At 41.1% G+C, this 21,518-nt stretch overlaps 2 protein-coding genes across 2 annotated transcripts in view; one reads left to right on the top strand and one right to left on the bottom strand.

Moving 5' to 3' along the window:
• Vps35 (VPS35 retromer complex component) overlaps nt 1–11,485 on the bottom strand; it is a 40,353-nt gene extending 28,868 nt beyond the window's left edge. Inside the window, exons 1-3 of the mRNA XM_059264488.1 lie at nt 11,372–11,485; nt 5,444–5,542; nt 835–931 (exon numbers count right to left, since the gene is read on the bottom strand). Coding sequence (XP_059120471.1) covers nt 835–931; nt 5,444–5,542; nt 11,372–11,374 — 199 coding nt within the window. The 5' untranslated portion in view covers nt 11,375–11,485. The remainder of the gene's footprint in view (nt 1–834; nt 932–5,443; nt 5,543–11,371) is intronic.
• Nucleotides 11,486–11,559: 74 nt separating this feature from the next.
• On the top strand, nt 11,560–19,725 carry Orc6 (origin recognition complex subunit 6). The gene is made up of 7 exons (XM_059264489.1): nt 11,560–11,894; nt 13,179–13,308; nt 15,458–15,621; nt 16,187–16,276; nt 17,267–17,379; nt 17,901–17,969; nt 19,280–19,725. The coding sequence occupies exons 1-7, from the start codon at nt 11,830–11,832 to the stop codon at nt 19,414–19,416; spliced, it is 768 nt and encodes a 255-aa protein (XP_059120472.1). The 5' UTR covers nt 11,560–11,829; the 3' UTR covers nt 19,417–19,725.
• Nucleotides 19,726–21,518: the final 1,793 nt, after the last annotated feature.

Below are 21,518 nucleotides of genomic sequence, written 5' to 3' on the forward strand. Positions count from 1 at the left end.
AACAGGCAGATGCAGGAGGATCACTGTGAATTAAGAGGCCAAGCAAGGCTACACAGTAAGAGCTTACCTCAAAACTAACAACAAACAACAAAATCCAGAAAACAATTAATAGCCTCAATATTTTTCAAAAATTGAGATATAAGAGCAATCTATTTAGAGAAACTTAAGCATATAGGGATGGATTGAGTTCAATTGGAAGACTGCCTGCCTAACAGTAAAAAAAAGTTGGGGAGAGATTAATGCTTATAAAAAAAGGGTACTCTGAAAGCAACTTTTCCTTTTCTCATTTAGAGTATCTGCCTGGAGGAGGACTATTTTGTCTAAAAAGTAATAGAATAATTGACTCCAGGAGGTTGAGGCAGGAGGACTGCTTTGAGTTTGAGGTTAGGTTGGGCTAAGAAATAAGAAACCGTTTTTAAAAAGAAGAGGAGGAGCAGCAACAGCAGCCCTGGTTGCTCCTCTAGAGGTCCTGGGTTCGAGTTCCAGTATTCACACAGTGGTTTATAACCATCTGTGACTCCAGTTCCAGGGGATCTGATGCTTCTTCTGGCCTATGCAGGCACTAGTCATGAGTGTGGTGCAGATACATACACACATGCAGTCAAAACAGTCATACGTAAAAAGGAAAATAAATCTTAAAAAATAAATTAAAACTATAGGGTATTCTTCCTTGGAGGCCTTCCCACTCTCAAGAGTTCTTCTCTCACTTTTCCTTAATAAATCTGTATTGGTTCTACTTTAAAAAAAAAAAAAAATCCAGCAACTACAACAGAATTGGCCTTATCAAGAAACAATTATGGTCCAAATATTTATCCTTCAACATTCAAAAGATACAAAGTTCATAGTAACTCTTTGGTGACAACATAGAAGTCCGAAGTTCTCCAAGCATATTAGAGGCATGTTTCAGAGCATCCATCAGCTTGTTTTTGTCCTACAGAAATAGCAAGAGAATTGATGAGAATGCTTAATTTAACTAAACATTTATCTTGGTTCTATTTAACCAAAGATCTGTTACATAGTTTTAAGAGTCTACCACACTTATTTTAGTTACACAAGAATCAACTTCACAAGTCTCTCCTTACTGAAAAAGAAAAAAGAAAAAAGAAAAAAAAGCCTAATTCCTCACCAGGGCCCCAAAGCTTACAAGGCTTCCATAACTAAGACTGTATGTTTCATAGAGTTGCTAAGTTTCTTCAGCAAGATAAGTATCCTAACAATGGCTTTGTCACAGAACTTCAGGCTCTTTGCAGCTTCTGTAGTGACTATCCATGTAACTAAGTCTTTGTGTTTTTCAAAGCTTTAATAACCACCATATGCCGCCCCACTTCACTCACAGATACTGTTTTTGAGATACAGTAAGAAACATTATCCATGCTCAGAAAGGGAAACAAGCAAGAGAAAACCCATTTTCTATTCCAAGACATTTACTTTTCTTTCTGAATTTACCCATAAGAAAGCCAAAACAGTAAGACATAAGAGAATATTGAGCTTTAGAACACATAAGAAACAGGGCCAGGGAGATAGCTCAGAGAGTACAGTGCTTCCTGTGCAAATGTAAGAGTCCCCCATCACCCAGGTGAAAGCTGGTATGGCAGCCCACATCTGTAATCCACCCTAAGGAGGAAGACACAGCAGATCTCTGGAGCTCACAGGCAGTCTAGCCTAATGAATTGAGCTCCAGCATCAGTTAGAGACTCCACCTCAAAAAGTAAGACGGAAAGAGAGGTGAGGAAGGGCCACTGGTACTTAGGACCCTGCTGCTGTTGGTCACACTCTGAGATCAGAGAGGAAAATCATGACTTAGGGTCCCAGCAGCTGTCATAATCTGAAGCCAGGTAGTGTGCAAAGACTTAGGAACTCACTGCCAGTCATGATCTAAGGACACAGATGGTTCCAGGACTTATGTTCCCGTTACTGGTTATACTCTGAGATCAGAAAAAGTATGGAGACTTAGAATCCCACTGCCAGTAACATACTCTGAGGTCAAGAAGAGAACAAAGGGCTAGAGGAATGGCTCAGAAGGTAAGAACACTTGCTGCTCTTCCAAGGTTCAATTCCCAGTATCCACATGACAGCTCACAAATGTCTATAATTCCAGTTCTGGAAAATCCCACATCCTCTTCTGGCCTCCGAGGGCACCAGGTACACATGTGGCACACAAATAAATATACATGCAGGCAAATGCCCATACACAAAAATAGTAAGACATATAGATAGGCCCAAAACTTCAACCCCTACACCAGATCACCCTGTAAGTTCATAAAGCTTGCTGAGACTCCTGCCAAAGCTGGTCTCCACTTAGCTCTATTTCCTTTCTGATGAGTGGATAATGAAAATGTGGCACATATATGCACAGTAGAATTTTATTCAGCTTATGTAAAGAAGGATGAAGTTTGCAGGTAAAAAGATGGAACTGGAAAAAAATAAGTCATGCCGAAAAAGGTAACAACACCCAGAAAGACAAAAAACATTGCATGTTATTTCTCATATGTGGATCCTAGATTTGAATCTTTAGATTTATGTGTTAACTAGGAATACCTATAGAAGCTAAGAAATTAGAAAGGGGCTTTATGGTGGTGGTGAGGGGGGAGTGAAGGGAGTAGAAGGCAGAAAGGCCTCAAGGAAAGGGGAACAATAGAATAAAGAGATATGAAAGTATAAAGAGAATAATGGGGGTAGGGAAGATTTATATAAGGCAGTAGTTCTCAACCTTCCTAATGCTGCGACCTTTTAAAACAGTTCATGTTGCGGTGACCCCCCCCACCATAAAATTATTTTTGTTGCTACTACATAACTGTGATTTTGTGACTGTTATGAATCATAATGTAAATATCTGTGTTTTCTGATGGTCTTAGGACACCCCCATGAAAGGGTTGTTCAATCCCCAAAGAGTTGTGACCCACAGGTTGAGAACCACTGAGGAAAGGGATGGGACAGGAGGGAAGGGTGAAGAAGGAAGCAATAGAGGAATAGCTAACACTAAGGATATATGGAGAAGCCACATGGTAACCTATTATTTATAAGCTTATTTAAGAATATGTAGGGGGTATTTTGGTTTGTTTGGTTGGTTGGTTTTTGGTTTTTCCAGACAGGGTTTCTCTGTGTAGTTTTGGTGCCTGTTCTGGATCTCGCTCTGTAGACCAGGCTGGCCTTGAACTCACAGAGCTCCGCCGGGCTCTGCCTCCCGAGTGCTGGGATTAAAGGTGTGAGTCACTACCGCCCGGCTAAGAGTATGTAGTTTTTATGAAGAGTTTAACTGAGGTATACTACACGGGGAGATAATGCTCCTCCCAGAAGCCACAGATTACTAAACAAAAATCCTAAGCTAGGTATAGGAGATCTTCCTATGAATGTTGGTCAGGGAGGTCCCAGATGCCCCCAAAACAATATAAGCTATTACCACTGTTTGTGTTTTTCCCACCAGAATTTGATGATAAGACCCTACTGCTGAAGAGACCACACACTCCTGTTGCAGTACTTGGGAAAACCAAGCTATACCTGAACAGAAAGCTTCCTCTCAACTGGCTACCTTTCCTAGTACCAGAGGGTGTGATACTAGGAGAAGAAAGTCATCAACAGTCTTACCCAGATGGAAACCTTAGAAGCTACGATAACAACTATTCTGGCAAGATGTACCCACTGGCATAAGAGAAACCATGAATGCTATAGGTGTAACTAACTACCTCTTAATTGAATTTAAGGCCCTCTCCACAGTACTATAACCTCGAGAACTCATGACTGCAGCTGTTAAGAGCACTGTGCTTGTACAGAACCTGGGTTCAGTCCCTAGCACCTACATGGCAGCTCACAATCATCTGTAACTCCAGTTTCAGGGGATCAGATATCCTCTTCTCATCTCCACAAGCACCAGGTACACACAGGTACATATACACACAGGCAGATAAAGCACTCATACACATAAAAAAATAAATCTTAAAGAAATAAGGCAGCTGGAAGGGCACAGGTTCTTAAGGAAAACCTACTACTACTATTTTGCTCAACATAATCAAATAAATATATTTATATTTATATATATATACATTTATAACTATACTTAACAGATTAATACAGCTCTCTACCTTCATCAGAGAAACTTCATTTAATGGTGAGGGAGGTTAATACAGAGACTCACAACTGGCCAAAGTGACTGTGAGTGCTCCACCCTGTCCCCAAGGCTCACAGAACATCTCAAAAGAGGGTGAAAAGAATGTAAGAGCCAGAAGTTGGCGAGGAGTGCTAAAACTGTTGTCTTGTGACCCTGATATGGCCATTACACTCATTGGAGCTGTGGATACCTGTGAAATATTGGATCTGTCTGTTTCACCCCATATGGGGAAGGGCTCATAATGCTCACTGAGGGACCTTGGGTTTTTAATGGGTCCTGGGAGAGAGTATACCATTTTCTTCAGTAGTGTAGCTGACAAGTTGCTCTTGTTCTGGGATACAACCCCACACTCACAGTCAGGCAAATCTACATAATTAAACTCAGTGGGTCAAAAAAAAAAAGGACACCAAAATAGAAGAGAAAGAAAGATTTCAGTGGGCGAGAAGGTAGGGTAAGAATGGGTAATGGGTCACAAAAATAACCAAAACTAAGTTTAGTGTATATATGTGTGAAATTGAAATTGTCAATGAGATGGAGAGCAACTGAAGATAACAGCTGGCATCAATCTCTGGACTTCATACACATGCACAAATACACACATACCATATACATCCATGGAAAACATAAGACACTTTAAAGTATCACTCTAACAATTTATAGCTTAAAGTACCTGACTATTTGGTTCAATTCTTTAATCATTATCACACAGGATCTATGCAGAGTATTCCTATCTTTAGACTATAAAAACCTATAAACAGGTTGTGTAATTTCTGTCTTCATTTTTTAAGGATCTCATATGTAAACCAGAAGTGGCTTCAAGTTCTTGTTCCTCTTCTGCTTCCAGAGTCAACACCACCACATGTATCTTTAAGTATAGTTTTTAAGCTAGTTCCTACAATAAAAGTACATATTCAAAAGTTCTCAGGCTACTCAGGCAAAAAAAAAACCATAATTGAATAATTCAAATTGAGGCATTCAAATACATTCACTCATGAAGTATTTACTGAACACCCATTATATGTTAAGTTTTCCTCAAGTCTAAGGTACAAAACCGAAGAGGGTCAGATATTTGGATTAGATGCTAATGTGGCAAGGTGTAACTAAAAGTCAGGATCTCTCCTTCCCCTGAGTTTACAGTCACTAGGCATGCACACAATTTGGAGAAGCAGGGCTCTCTGTTTAAAAGTATGTACAATGCTAAGCACAGATGAATTTGAGACAGTTACTGGTGGTGATTAGATGGACCAAAAAGCAGTAGTGATACTTAATTTTAGAAATGGAGATGCTTGCTTAGGAATCTGCAGTATACCATTGTATCTCTCCCATTTTCACTCTTACCAGGCATCTTTTCATCTGGAATGATTGAACTTTCACAGCCTGGATGGCTTCATCCAAGAGTTTTTCCTGCTCATCCTGGGGTGACTGCTGTGTTGTAGGCTGAAATGAACATTTAAAAATACTTCCATTAGTGGCTCATAAGCACTTTCTCCTAGTCAAAAAAATAAAAAATAAAAAGTTATTTCTGTAGTTCTAGTCATAGTCCTTTTCCAAAATCTTTACATAAGGTTCATTTTAGCTCTCTATCTAATTTGTCAGTTGAACTGACGACCCAAAATTCTGGCCTCAGCCCAGTGTGGTGACACACACCTTTAACCCCAGCACTCAGGAGGCAGAGGCAGGTGGATCTCAGTGAGTTCGAGGCCAGCCTGGTCTACATAATGAGTACCAGGACAGCAAGTGCTGCATGGTGAGACCCTGTCCCAAAATGACCAAAAAAAAATCCAAAATAAAAATTATCTGGCATCAAAAAAACCCAGGGTGGTAATTTATGGCTATGTTCTGCTAATAGTGCTCTAAACTCAACTGGAACATAGCTGTTTACCCAAGCTATTTCTTATAATAAGTCTAGTACAATCCAAAATGTTAAGAACTTCTCTTTCCCTCTCAACTACTTTCATCTACATTTTAACTACTTTTACATCAAGAAATAAGTTTATAAGAACACATCCCTGGGGTTGGGGATTTAGCTCAGCGGTAGACCATTTGTTTGCCTAGCAAGCGCAAGGCCCTGGGTTCGGTCCTCAGCTCCGGGGGGGGGGGGGGGGGGGGGGACATGGACGGGACGACATGACACACACCACATCCCTCTCCCTCTTAACAAAAACCAAACAACTTGGAATAAAATAGCTGAAATTGTTAGTGACTTACAATAGAAAATGGTAAAGATAGTCTCCTCAAATATCTACTTCAAAAACACAGATAAACAGCAAAAGAACAAAGTAAATCTATTCCTCCATGCCATCAGCAAAACTGCTTGCAAAATGAACTCATTCTCCCTGTCAAGTAGAATTAACCAATATTTCATGTTAAATAACACCATATTTACATTACCACCACAGCATGCCTAACATGTAATTATATATAATCATGTGTTTGAGATCCAGTATACACAACGTGTGTTTCATAAATGTTCACTACACAGATTAGCTGATTCTAGACCTTTCTGATCATACATCTGATTTAAAATATAACTAACCAGAGTAATGGATAAGCAGTAAATATGCACAATAGGCTATTGTTAAGCCACAGTAAGGTCTCTAGTATTGAAACATGCATATTTTTTAATAAACCTAGAAAACATTATACCAAAATAAAAGAAGTCTGACATAAATGCATGCTGTAAGATTCCATTCATATGAAATACCTTAAACAGATCTACTAATTTAAAGGAGGAAAGGTAAGCAAATCACCAATTAATGAGTACAAAACTTTCTTTTGAGGTAATGAAAATATTTTGGAACAAAAGGGAATGTATCAAAAGCCACAGACTTGTTTACTTTATATAAATTTCATTTAAAAATTTTAAGCTGACTAGAGGAAAAGCACCTCTCTACATAATGAATTAGAAAAGGTAGAAGGATTTACACATAAACATGAAAGTAAAATTTCATGTTTCAAATCCAAGACAATAAAAAAACTTCAGATTAAACAGAAAAAAAAAATCCACTTCTGAAATACATTGGTTTATAAAACCTAAAAGCTTTGTCTTGGTTTAATTTTGGATTAAAAACTTGGTCTTGATTTTGAATAAAGAAAAAAAACTGAGTAATGAGCAATGTCATCCACCTCTTTGTACTGTTTTTGCTAATAAACTAGTAAAATGAGTTTTCCCACAACTGTTTCTTTTCCAAAATCATAAACAAGGGGCTGAACGGATAGCCCAGTAGTTAAGAGTGCTCAGTGCTCCGGCAGAAGACCTGAGTTCAATTCTTAGTCCCCACATACTAGGTGGCTCACAAACAATTATAACCGGCTCCAGGGAACCCAACACCTCTGGCCTCCTCAGGCACCTGCATTCACATGCACATAGTAACACACATACACATCATTAATTTTCTAATCAAAATACTTATTTTAATTATAAATGAATTTCAAAGAAAACAAATGTCTTAACTTTAAAGAAACATTAATTTATATAGGAGAAACATTAGCATAAAATGCTTTTTCCAGAAGTAGAAAGGAAATAGCATTTAAGGATTTAGACTTAAACTAGGCATGATAGCTCATGCCTATAGCCTCAGCATCCAGGAGGTTGAAGATTACAAGTTCAAGGCCAGCCCCAGCTACAGAGTAAAACCCTGTTAAAAAGAAAAAGAAAGCGGGGCGGTGGTGGCACACGCCTTTAATCCCAGCACTCGGGAGCAGAGGCAGGCGGATCTCTGTGAGTTCGAGGCCAGCCTGGTCTACAGAGCGAGATCCAGGAAAGGCATAAAGCTACACAGAGAAACCTTGTCTCGAAAAAACCAAAAAGAAAGAAAAGAAAGACCAAAAAAACAAAACAAGGCTAAAAAAGATTCCAAATGAATGAAAAACGGTTTTTTCTTGTGTCAGAGTCTGACGTAGCCCAGGCTAGCCTTGAACTCACTTTGTAGCTGAGGATGGCCCTGAACTTCTGATCTTCCCATCTCTATGTCCCTAGTGCTGGGACTACAAGCACATGCTACTCTGTCCGGGTTTATATGATTCTGTGGCTACAACCTGAGGGCTTCACATATGCTAGGCAGAACTCCAATTGAGCCACATCCCTAGACTCAAACTCCATGAAATTTACTACACACTGGCTAGTCCTCCAAGTAAATCAGTCTCCATATATGTATATATGTATGTAAATATGTATGTATATGTATATATGTATATACGTGTGTGTATATATATATATATGTTCTTTGCATCTAAATGCAAAAGCTCAAGGTCAACTTAAAAGTAATGATATAGGATTTTTAAGAGTTGTCATTTTTAATTGTATGTATCTATATACGTATGTATATCTCTGTATTGGGGCATGTGCAAGTGAGTGCCCACAGAAACCAGAACAGTATGTAGGATCACAGAGAGCTGGAGTTTAGGGCAGCTGTGAGCTACCCAACAAGGGTACTGAACTTGGGTCTCCAGCAAGAGTAAATGCTTGTAACTGCTGAGCATCTCTCCATTCCTAGCACAATTTTATAACAGTAAGATTTACTACACACAGTGCATTGTACAGTAATCATCACCTTCCATCTCCAAAACATTTTCATCTTTCCAAATGGAAACTAAGCCCACTGAACTTAGCAACACTCCCATATATTCCAATGTCCCTCAAATAAGCAATTTTACTACTACAGGTACCTTATATACATGGAATTACAGTATTTTTCCTATTGTGTCTGGCTTATTTCATTTAGAGTTATGTCCAAAGTTCATCTGTATGAAAGCATTTGTCAGAATTTCCCTCTTTTTAAAGACTGTATGTGTGTGTATATGTATATGCATGTATGTCTATATGTGTATATATATATTTACATATATACATGTATTGATTCACTCACCTATAGAGATATAGACTGTTTTTCAGCTTTGGTTACTGTATGCAAATACGCTTTATTATACAGCTATAAAATGGGCTATACGAGGTCACACATTTTTGGTAAAGACTAGAAAAATAAAATAGCACACATAAAGTTCTGAATGTGTAACTTAGTAATAAAAACTTCATAAGTATTAGAATATTCTTTAGATGAAAGCAATTACCTCTACTGGTTATGGGAACCTATTTGTTGGTCAATTTTCCCACTTATAAGTGCAGATGTAATATGACAATACAACATAAAGCAATAGGAAAATGAAAACTAATCCCTTAAAGACACTGAATTTTTTTTTTTCTTTTTGGTTTTTCAAGACAGGGTTTCTCTGTGTAGTTTTGGTGCCTGTCCTGGATCTCGCTCTGTAGACTCACAGAGATCCACCTGGCTCTGCCTCCCAAGTGTTAGGATTAAAGGCATGTGTAACCACCGCCTGGCTAAGACACTGAATTTGATCATGTTGATGAAAATGGTATTTAAAACTGGTGATAAGGACAAATTAATACTTTAAAGAGAATTAAGGATGAGTGGACAGTCTAGCAGGCTGAGGACCTTGGGTCCAATCCCCAGAACTGCAAAAAGAAAACAGCAAACAACAAAAACCCCTCCACTTTGAATTCCATACACACACTAATGTAGCAATACCCCGAAAGTCTTATGATGGAGCACACCATGAACATTAAATAGCAATATTCTCTTTTCTCCTTGTTGAGAATCCAAGCCCATTCTCCTCAGAATCTGTTCACATTACCTCCCAAGGTTGTCCTCAATCTCCTGACACAAGTCTTTCCCATCATAACCCCAAAGCACTATACTACAGTATGTTTCAAAAGCATGTCTCCTCCACCAGATGTGTGGTTAGTTGAACTGGACTCTGGATTTCTAGGAATAAAGTGCCAATGAGATCAACACTTGTTTCTAGATGCCAAAGTGAGACTGAGAGACTACCTGGCTCAACTCCTAAAAACTGCCTACGACAGAACTGATACCTAGGTTTCGTTGTCCAGTAAAATTTACATAAAAAATTGTGATCCAACCTGGTTCGCCCAGCACATAAATGGACTCTGTCGGGTATCCTCAAATGCTTTGTGTAATTAAACACGATGCCAACTTGTAAGTGTTGAAAAAACAAATTTTAAAGTTAAAACGTCATACTGGTTATGTACAAAATCCGGACTGTAAACTTCTGAGGGAAAAAAAAATCATCTTGTAAGCCAAAGTATTATATTAAATAGTATACATCAAAGATTTAGCAAATTATGGGAGCAAAAGTTCAGAACTCAACAAGCTGGAACAGAGGACGCTGACCATGAATAGTAAGCTGGTCCGAGACTAGCAAGATCATCTCCAACCCCCACTCCAAAAAAATCAACAACAAAAAAATTTAATACTGGTTTTTTTCTATTAACACACTTGAAGTGAAATAGTGAAATATAGAATTCTGAATACAAAGAATGGATACCGAAATAATTAAAACGGATGTAAGCATACCAGCATCCAAAAACATTATCTGTTCAGAGCAGATTACACCAAATGCTAGTAGGATGCAAGCGACAACCTGCCCTGTGGAAAACAGACAGGATTCAAATTTTGAGGAAGTTCATGTTCATAAGGCTAGCGCCACACCACGACGTGCTACCATCACAGAGAAACCCAAAGGAGAATGATTGCTCCCAGCAAGTGAGCTAGAGTCCTCAGTGAACAAATGAGAAAGGAAAAGTGGTCTCCTTTCTGGTGGTTGGGTTCAGTGAAAGAAAGCATGATGAGTCCTTCGGGAAATTCACGCGCACAGGTCCCTAGGATTCGCTGACAGACACTACAAGATCAGGGGGCTATGCGGCCACGGAAGGCCGGGGGACCACTGCGGCCCCACTGAAAGATAACGCCTAGCAGAGAAAAGCCGTGGGGCCCGCGAGCACAGCCGAGCACAAAGGTGGAAATGCACCATCTGGGCGCGTCCCAGCTACAGTAGCGCCAGCCCAAAGCTCAGCCGCTCCTCACATCCTCAACTCCACATTTGGGGCCGCAGACCTGGGACTCCGACTCTGAGGGAAGGCGGCCATTCCATACAAGAGGCTGCTGCAGGTCTCCACCGACACCCCCAACCTCCAGCCCAAGACACTCCTCAGAGCGGCCGCCGGGTCTCAGGGCAAAGAGCAAATCCAGCGCCACCGCCCACCGCAACCCACCGCAGCCTACTCGCGGCCTGCCCCAGCCCGTGCCCCAGCCCGCAGGCCCAGCCCCGCTAGGACGGGCCTCGATCGGAACGCAGGGGCCCTACTCTGCCCGCGAGGCTCCGGTCCGCTGGGAGAAGCGAGCACTGCGACAGGGGCAACCCACGGGCCCACGGCTGCCTCTCACTCACCATGGTGACTCGGGGACCCGCAAGCAGCCGAGCCTACTCTGCCGGAGCCGCCCGCCGTCAGGTGACGCGGCCTTCCGAGCCCCGCCCTCTCTAGCCCCGCCCTCAGCTGGTAGCGGCTTTTCGATTGGTCCACTTCAAGTCTCGCGTGGTTTGGGAAGAGAAGCCGAGGGCGGTGTGTAGTGGACGGGGCGGGGCGAGACTAGCACGGCGCAGCGGCGGGCTACGGACAGCAGGAAGGGAAGCCGTAGTTGTGGGGTTCGCGGCCGTAGAAGGGCTGCGCTAAAGCTCTGGGCTCGTTCACGTCTCCCGGACCGGCGCACCCGCGTGTGCACTTGCGCAGAAGGGAGACCAGGATTGGTTGTGGGACGGTCTCATTTTTCTTGTGACCAATCTGGACGCGCCGGGGGTGGGTCTTAGCGCTCTGACAGTCTGAGTTTCGGCGCGCATTTCTTGGAGCCATGGAGTCGGAGCTGGTCCGGCGCCTCGCCCCGCGCCTCGGCCTTGCGGAGCCGGGTGTCCTGAGGTGAGTGCGGCCGTGCGTGCTGGGATACGTCCTCCCAAGGCGACGCCGGAGGCACTGGCGGTGCGGGAAGGACCGCACGCTGGTCTGGGCGAGACTCGGGCGGCCCTTCGCGGAGAAAAGCCTTCGGGCTGTGGGCTTGCGGGAGATGACTTCAGAGGGCGTTCGCAGTCGTCTAGCTCTGTGGGATGCACTGTGGTCGGAAAAGGAGCCAGTCAGGGTGAACCTCTGGTCATTTCTCAGGCTCGAGAACCTGTCTAGACGGTGAGCCGGACACGCAGGACGGACCCCGTGGAAATGACTGTAAATGGCAAGAGTAAGGTAGAATATAGTACAGAGTGGAGAGCTGGAGTGACGAGTAGGGCATAGGAATTCAGGAAAGGCCCCATTGGCTTTGAGGCTGGTTTGTTAGGAGTGCCACGCTTGGGAAAAGGTGGCAAGAGTGGCCCAGATAGCCTCAGTTTTCAGAAGCCTTTGAGATTGGGGGGATAATTGTATGATCTGTCGATGGAGTGACGCTATTGCAGGCAAGCGTACAGCACCCCGTGATGTGAGGGAAGGGAAAGAAAGGCTTTCTAAATAGATTTGAAGATAGGACTCGTGATTATTAAAATAGCGGTTCGTTAAATGTGGTCCTGAATCCGCCACAGCAACAGTGTCATCTTGTTAGAAATAAAAAGTCCGTAAGCTTCATCCCAGGGCTACTGACCAGAAGTGGGATGGGACTCAGAACGGTTTTCACAAGCCTCCAAAACTGAGAACCACTCATTTAAGAAAGAGAAAGAAAGGATTTGATTTGCTCGAACTGCCTGCCTTCACCTCTTTACACTTCTTCAAGTAGTGTTAGAAGGAGGAGGATTGTTTGGGGAGACTTGAATTCACTTTTCTTTTTTTTTTTTTTTTTTTTTTTTTTTTTTTTTTTTTTTGGTTTTTCGAGACAGGGTTTCTCTGTGTAGCTTTGCGCCTTTTCCTGGAACTCACTTGGTAGCCCAGGCTGGCCTCGAACTCACAGAGATCCGCCTGGCTCTGCCTCCTGAGTGCTGGGATTAAAGGCGTGCGCCACCACCGCCCTTTTCTTTAAAAGCGCTTGGACACGGCTAAGTCTAGAGTCATTTTGGTCCCACCTAGAGAACTTTACCTCTCCAAAGGATGTGAATTCTAGGCCCCATATGAACTTGCACAAAAGTTAGGTGGGATATGAGTCCATCGTCCTGCCTTCAGTTCTTTGCCTAAGTGTTGGACAAAGGTCTGGAACAATTTTAGTGAACGTATTGCCTTTATAACCAGGAAAGCAGAGGAGTACCTACGGCTGTCTAAGGTGAGGTGCACCGGTCTCTCTGCACACAGCTCAGAAACCAGCAGTGCTGTCATATGCCTGGACCTTGCAGCTTCCTGCATGAAGTGCCCCTTGGATAGAGTAAGTAGGTTCCATCATCTGAATGACCTGATGTGACACTCAGGCTTCTTTGTTTCATTTTAATCTTCTTGTGGTCGGCTCTGTTTCTTTTCATTTTGCTGTGATAAATTACCCCGATTAAAGCAGCTCACAGGAGAGGGTTTCTAGCTGACGATTCAAGGGTACAATCTATCCTGGCACAGAAATCAAAGCAACTTGAAGAATCTACATGGCAGCTACAGTTAGGAAGTCATTGTACTCAGTTCACTTTCTCCTTTTCAGACAGTCCAGGATCCTGTGGCAGGAAAGTATGCCACCCACAGTGAGCAAGTCTATCTTCCCACCCCTACTAATCCAATCGACATAATCCCCCATAGGCATGCCCAGAGGCTCTTCTTCCAAGTGAATCTAGACCTCAAATTGAAAGTTGAGATTAACTCTCACAGCTGGACCAGGCCTTCTCAAAATCCTAATGTTTTAGAATTTTAGAGTCAGGAAGAGTCACGCATTTGAAACCAAATGTTAGTACTATTTATTAACTCTGTGAGCTGCCAGTTTCTTCATCCATAAAATGAGGATAAAAAATGTCTTTCATTGGATTATTATGACTAGAGTTGATATCCTTATGTAATGTATCTAACAGTACTTGTGTCATAATTGATGTATTCATTAAAGCTCTGTTAACTTTCTGTTGCTATCCATCTCTTCAGTCTCTTTTACCCTGACCTCAAGCTATAATCACTTAGTGACTTGTAATTTTGTAACTACAACACTCCCCTCTCCTCTGCCAACAACAACATTCTCCTCTGCCAAGTTCCCTTTTGTCTTAGTGTAACTCTGCTTTGTTGTCATATCCTTTATGAAGCCCCAGCTTCCCCCAGATGGAGTTGGTTCCCTACTGTGGTGGAGTGTCCCGCTTTTCTCCCCTTTCTTCCAGACACACACCTTCCTCACACTACTCTCAATACTTATTTTTTCCAGTAATTTGCACATTGCCTCTAAAATCACATATATGTGTCTCCCTCTGGATATTTGCAAAGCTGAGTGAGACAAGCAATACTGTTTAAACATTTTTAAAGTTCTTAGAAATAGTAGACTGCTTGGCATGATTGTTGATTTTTGAGTTAAATAAAGTTAGCACATAATTAATACCATATCGGGGACTATTGGGGTCCAGCCCCTTGATAGTCCCCTCCCAGGGTCCGGGAAGAATCTACAACCAGCTGATAATTAATCTTTGATGAAAAGAAATGAATCTATGTACACTAAATTCTTTAGTCAATACATTTTATCCTGTCAGTTTTCTCTCTACAAGCTTATACTCTGCTTTTATTTTTAGCTCCTTTCTTGACCAATATCTCTTTACATTTATCTGTTGTCCCCTCCAGGTTCTATCTTAATTCCTTCATCTAGTTCTGTCACTTCTAGGTTCTCATCTATCTAGTTCTTTCCCCTATCAGCTCCTCTCTCATCTGGCTCTTCCTCATCTTGTTCTTCCACATCTGGCTCTTCCTCATCTCCCATCTCGTTCCTCTAATCCTCTCTTCTAGCCCTTCAGTCTAGTTCTTCCCCATCTCAAGTTTGTTCCTCTCAAGTTCTTAACCCATCTATTCTCTTTTCCTCTTCTCCCTGCTGTTCTCTTCCTGTCTACTGAAAATACCTGCCTTTTCTTTCCTTGGGCACGTGGTTCCCTGCCTCCTCAGGAATGTTGTTTTATCTCTCACCTTGATATGTAAAACCTCTTTTGTTCTCAGTCAAAGTGCTCTGGAGAACCACTAGGCCTCCTCTAGGCCAGGGGATGGTCTGAGCTTCATTAGCACAGGAAACAAAGCTAGGCATCTCCCTTCTCCCGCCAGCTTGTCTTCTAAGCTCAGCAGGGCTGTTAGTAACTTAGGTTCAGCAGGTCTGGGGAGCTGAACTGTTTACCAATTGGTCTGGACACACAAGGATTTCATAGCAGAAGACAGCTGGAATATTAAAGGCTGGGTAACACCAAATATTCATAATAAATGGCTTGCTTTTTGACAGGCCCTTGGCCGGTCAAAGTTCAGCTTTAATACACAGCTAAATCTCTATGATATATTCTTGAGGCCCGCAAGAATACCACTTAATAAATGTTTAAGGATAATAATATATTGAACTTAAAATTTGTATGTTTTTCCTTTCAAAGGCTTATTTAATTAAGCTCTCTGGCTTGAACAAGAAGATGTATCAGAGCTGTCTTAAATCTTTTGAGTGTTTACTGGGATTAAATTCAAATATTGGAATAAGAGACCTAGCTGTACAGTTCAGCTGTACAGAAGCAGTGACCATGGCTTCAAAGATACTGCAAAGGTATGTATAATTTTTAAAGATTTATTTATTTTATGTGTATAAGTGTTTGCCTGCATGTATGTCTGCACCACATGCATGCCTGGTGCCCTCAGGTCAGAAGAGAGCATCAGGTCCCTTGGACTGGAGTTATGGATGGTTGTGAGCCACTGTGTGAACGCTGGGAACTGAACCCAGGTGCTCTGCAAGAGCAACAAGTGCTCTTAGCCACTGAACTGTTTCTCTAGCTCCTAAATAAATATTAAAAAAAAAAAAAAAATCCTGAGTCAGTTGTTATAGCACAGTCAAAAAACAAATGCTAGCAGTAGCTCAGGACAATTCAAGTTGGAAGCCAGATGAGACTACAGGTAAGTTTTGTTTTGTTTTCTAAATTGTTTCATTGCATTTTCAGCTCCTTTGAAATAATACTTTATTTTTTTTTTCATTTTTATTTATTTATTATCAGCTTGATACAGTATAAATCCTTATCGTAATAGTGAAATGTTTCATTGAGGCTTGCCCAGTAATTGAGTAAAACCAAAACTTATACTTTATGACAAATAATTCCACAAACATTGCTGTCTTCTAGCTATGAGTCTAGTCTTACTGAAACACAGCGAACAGATCTGGACTTGTCCAGGCCACTTTTCACCACTGCTGCACTACTTTCAGCGTGCAAGTAAGTGTTGCTTTGTTTTGTTTTTCCAGGGGCTGAGGGTGTGTTTTTTTAAGACAGAATTTTGCTGTGTAGTCTGTGCTGGCCTGAAAGTCACTGTGTATCTTAGGATAGCCTTAAACTCGTGGTAATCCTTCTGCCTCAGACTCCAAAATTCTGAGATTTCAAGTGTGTGTGCACCTGAACGCCTGAATCTAGTCTAGTGTTCTTTTACCATTGGAAAATTTTGCCCATATGTGAGTTTTTCATTCCTAAAGAATACTTCTGAGCCGGGCGGTGGTGGTGCATGCCCTTAATCCCAGCACTCAGGAGGCAGAGGCAGGTGGATCTCTGTGAGTTCAAGGCCAGCCTGGGCTGCAGAGTGAGATCCAGGAAAGGTGCAAAGCTACACAGAGAAACCCTGTCTCGAAAAACCAAAAAAAAAAAAAAAAAAAAAAAAAAAAACACACACACACACACACAAATGTGCTGCCTGTGGAGGCCAAAAGAGGGCATTAGAGTTACAGGTGGTTGTGAGTTACAATGAGCTACAGTGTGGGTGTTGGAATTGAACCCAAGCCCTCCTAAAGAGTAGCTAGTGCTCTTAACCACTGAGCCATCTCTTCAGCCTCAGTTGGTTTGTTTTATTTTTAATTGATTGCTCTAGAGGAATATGAGCAGAGTTTTGGGCTTTGGGAGTGGGTCAAAGAGAGACGACTCTCCTTTATAAGTAGAATCATTCTCAAAGCAAGTTCTGCAAACTGGTAATGTCTAAGAGGCATGACACTCTACAACAGATGGCTTTAGTTGCCCCATTTATTGCAGAACAGATGCATTTTAGCTCCCAGTTCAATAAGAGCAAATTTACAAGCTTCTAGCTAAAATAAAGGAAAATCTAGACAGCTGGAGAATCTTAGTAAAGTGTGGGCAAAAAGTAAGAAGTTTATAATCTGGTTAACTTGCTAAGAAACTTGGTGATATTGAAAAAAGCAAATTTATGAAATTGTTTTTTAGAATTCTGAAGCTAAAAGTGGATAAAACCAAAATGATAACTACATCTGGTGTGAAAAAAGCAATATTTGATCGGCTGTGTAAGCAGTTAGAGAAGATTGGGCAGCAGATTAACAGTAAGTATTCTGTAGTTGAAAATGCTGACTTACTAATTCTTAAATGAGAAAATTGACAGGTCAGTTCTTCAAACATGGTGGTTTAGTACCTTAGAAAATACAAATCCATGCCTAGAAAATATATTCTTTAAAAAACATCAGTGTCAGCCAGGCAGTTAGTTATCCTAGCACTTAGGATGCAGAGGCAGACAGAACTCTGTGTTTGAGTCCAGCCTGGTCTGCAGATTGAATTCCAGGTCAGCCAGCACTACATAATGAAACTCTGTCTCAAAACAAAGAGACTCCAGTGTTCTGTGTACATAAGCTTCTTCTGTGTACATAAGCTAGGGTGGAAGTGATTCTCATGTCTAACAAGAGAAACACCCAGAAAAGAGAGTGGCAAGATTATCTGCCTTTCCTTCATCTCGTTTTGCTCCCCTGGGTTTGAATTTCTGTGATCCACCTAAGGACCTATATGAATAAATAATAAAATTGAATAAAAAAAAAAATAACCTTGAAACCACTTTTTCCTTTTCTGAAAGGAGACTCTGGAGATTTAGCTAGTCCAGCACTGAAGAAAAAGAAGTCTGTGGTTGAACCACCAGCAAAAGGTAGGTAGGACATCCTAGCTGTCCTGGTGCTGAAATTGGTGCAGTATGATTTATGCAATGAGCAATACTATGGCACTCCCAACAGTTTGCATGACAAGAACCAGCACTAGAGAAAAGTCTGACCACTGACTCTGGATAAGTCCTATTTTTCAAGCCAGGTGTGGTTGTACACACCTGTAATCCAAGCACTCAAAGGATTGACACAAGGGGGTTGCTATAAATTGAAGGTCAGTTTGTCTATATAGTGAATTCCAGCATGGGCTACACGTTGATATCATCTCACAACAACAAAAACAGCCTTTTAAGCAATAATTAAATGGAAGTCAACAGAAGTGTAAGTAAAAATATATCTAAGTGGCCAAAAATAAAAATATTCCTAATTTTTGAAAGTGTGTGCAGTACAAGCATGGTGATACACATCTTTAATCCCAGCACTCAGTTATTCCTTTACTACCAGCACTCAAAGAGTTCAAGGCCGCCGGGCGGTGGTGGCGCACGCCTTTAATCCCATTACTTGGGAGGCAGAGGCAGGCGGATCTCTGTGAGTTCCAGGAAAGGTGCAAAGCTATACAGAAAAACCCTGCCTCCAAAAACAAACAAACAAAAAAAAAGTTCAAGGCCAGCCTGGTCTACAAAGCAAGTTCTAGACCAGTCAGGTCCACACAGTGAGACCTTGTCAAAGGAGTGTATGTGAGTGTGGGTAGCTGAGCTGCCAGGATTCGTATCCTGCTTTGTCACAATTAACATCCTTAGGCAAACCAAATAGAATTCAGAGACCCAAACATAAATTGGGCAAACTCAGAACTGGTTCAGAGAACTCCACCTAGTATTTGAACAGCAAGTCCTAATAGATTGAACCTAAAAGAATAGAAAAGATCCGATCGAATCAAACTACTCATTTGCTTTAAGTATGGTCTACTGTGAGGTCCCCGTTTGGATAACCAGAAAAGTAACTTGTGATTGACTACTTTTTTCCCCTAAAAATATATTTTCAAATTAAGTTCTAGTTACTTATATAGGAACTCTAACTATAAAGACAGTCTGATGCTAACAGCTTCAGTTTTCTAATCTGTAAGACCTGATTAATGTTAGCACCTACTTCATAATGTTTGTGATGGGATTACTTGAGATACAGACTGTTGTTCAGTATCTTAGAACACTTAGCATGTAAGAGAAAGAAAAGCAAAATTCGTCATGTTACATTTCACTTAGTCTTATTCTTTTACCTTAATTGAAGTAGATTTAATTTTTACTTTTATGCCATTTGTAAACATAAGTTGGAAATTACTTTTGATAACTTTCCCTTATAGAAATAGAAGAAGTAATAGAAACCCCACATAAAGCACTGAAAGATGAAGGTCTGACACAGGATTATGAAGAATGGAAAAGGAAGATTTTGGAAAATGCTGCCAAAGCTCAGCTACCGCAGAGTCTGTCTGGAAGATGAAGGGCCTGAGGATTCATCTAAACTTGTATACTAGGCATGCTGAGGATTGTCTCAATATGAAAGACACTAGCACTAGGCACCTCATGTGGAAATAGATCAACCATGGTACCTCCGTAGACTCTGGATGGAATTGGGACCATTTTGCTTCTCTGTGTTAAGCTTAAGGAAGTCTCCTGACTTAACCTAGAACATACATTTCAAGCTGAAAGGTGTCTCATACATTTTACTTGTTTTTTGTGTTTTTATTTTATTTCACTAAATCAGTGTTATAGAGCCTAAGTTAATAAATGTTTATTTTTTTAAGATTCATTTGTTTTATGTTTATGAGCATTTTGCCTGCATGTATGTTTGTGTACCACATGTGTGCCTGGTACCAGTGAAGGCCAGAAAAGGGTGCTGGGTCCACTTAGACTAGAGTTACAGACAGTCTGAGCTGTCAGTTGGTGCTGCGACTCAAACCCTAGTGCTCTTAACCACTGAACCATCTCTCCAACCCAATAAATGTTACTTTTATATGCATTTGAGTTGTAGTTCTCAGCATTGAGTAATTTTTATTAAGCCAAAATCTGTATCTACTCAAATGAAGAAAAAGCCCATGTGTACTGAGCCCTACTACTCCCTAGAACCCAGACTCTATTTATTAACCCACTCTACTTTGCCACTTGAACAAATACAATTAACTTCTGTGTGCTCTATCTATAAAGTGGAAATTAAAAGGTACTGCTTTGGCTATGAATGTGGCTCAGTTGCTAGAATGACTGTCATGCTCGAAGGCCTGAGTTTGGTTACCAGTGCTACATAAAACCAGGCATAGTGCACCCTAATAATCCCAGCACTTAGGAAGAGAAGGCAGAATCAGAAGTTGACAGTCATCCTCAACTACATAATGGGTTTAAAGCCAGTGTAGGATACATGAAAACCTGTCTCACTGCTGCCTAGAATAGCTGGGAGGCATATCAGACCCCAGTGCATTTTCATGCATGTAGTACAATATCTGCTGTGAAGAAATAATGAATAAATTTAAACTTTACAGAGGCCTGACATAATTACATATTAGCACCATGTTATGCATTTAGACAATGCACCAAAGTTTATTTCTTTGATATCCATACACTAAAAAAAAAAAAAAAATTAACCTTAGTAAACCCTTTAACATGAAAGAAGCTATGTAAATTTATTCTTTTTATTGAAAATAACTTTTTTCATACAATATATTCTGATCACGTTTCCCTTCATCTCCCAGATCTTCCCCATCTTCCCACCCATCCAGCTCCACACCTTCCTTCTCGCTACAGAAAGCAAAAATAAAAACAGAAAAAGCACAAGAAATGAAGACACACAAAGCCCATAAAAACAAGTCAGAAACCGGAATATACAAGCAAAATACCAGTAAGATAAAATGTCCAAACAAAGCATTATGAGACAAAAGAAGATGTATAAAAATAACATGGTGTTAGATTTGTGTTGGCCATCTCCTGGGCATGGGGTCCCCCTTTATGTGCAGATAGTGAGACTCCATTGGAGAAAACTAATTTTTCCTTTGCAGTTGTCAAATTGAAATAGTTTTTTTGTTGTTATGAATGGGAGCTTATGCCCACCTTGCCCTCAACACTAGGACCCCATCTGGCTTAAACCTGCAGGCTGTGCATGCTGCCATAGTCTCTGTGAGTTCATATTACATCAGTCCTGTTGTGTCTGTAAGACACCATTCCTTGGTGTCATCCATCTCTGGCACTTAAAATTTCTGACACGCAAATTCGTGAAGTGTTCCATATTTTAAAAAAAAAAAAAAAAAATCTCTGCCTCCTTTTCCTCATAGCTCCCTGAGCCCTGAGGGGAGGGGTTGAATGAAAACAGCCCATTTAGGACAGTGTTCCAAGGTCTCTCTCTCTCTGCACATTGTCTAGTTGTGGGTCTCTACTAATTCCCATATACTGCAGGAGGAAGCTTCTCTGATGATGGCTGAATGGGATACTGATCCATGAGTGTAGCAGAATATTGTTAGCAGTCATTTTATTGCTCTGTTCCTTTAGCAGAGCAATAGTATTTGGTTTTCCCCTAGGCCCATGGTCTATCTGGCCTCAGATTCTTGGTCACCTGGA

The sequence above is a fragment of the Peromyscus eremicus genome, chromosome 5, assembly GCF_949786415.1.
Source record: "Peromyscus eremicus chromosome 5, PerEre_H2_v1, whole genome shotgun sequence".
Taxonomy (NCBI): Eukaryota; Metazoa; Chordata; class Mammalia; order Rodentia; family Cricetidae; genus Peromyscus; species Peromyscus eremicus.

Coding starts and splice junctions, on each gene's coding strand:
- Orc6 (XM_059264489.1), top strand. CDS start 11,830: ATGGAGTCGGAGCTGGTCCGGCGCCTCGCCCCGCGCCTCGGCCTTGCG. Junction 11,895..13,178: donor GCGGAGCCGGGTGTCCTGAG/GTGAGTGCGGCC, acceptor CTTTATAACCAG/GAAAGCAGAGGAGTACCTAC. Junction 15,622..16,186: donor GCTTCAAAGATACTGCAAAG/GTATGTATAATT, acceptor GCTGTCTTCTAG/CTATGAGTCTAGTCTTACTG.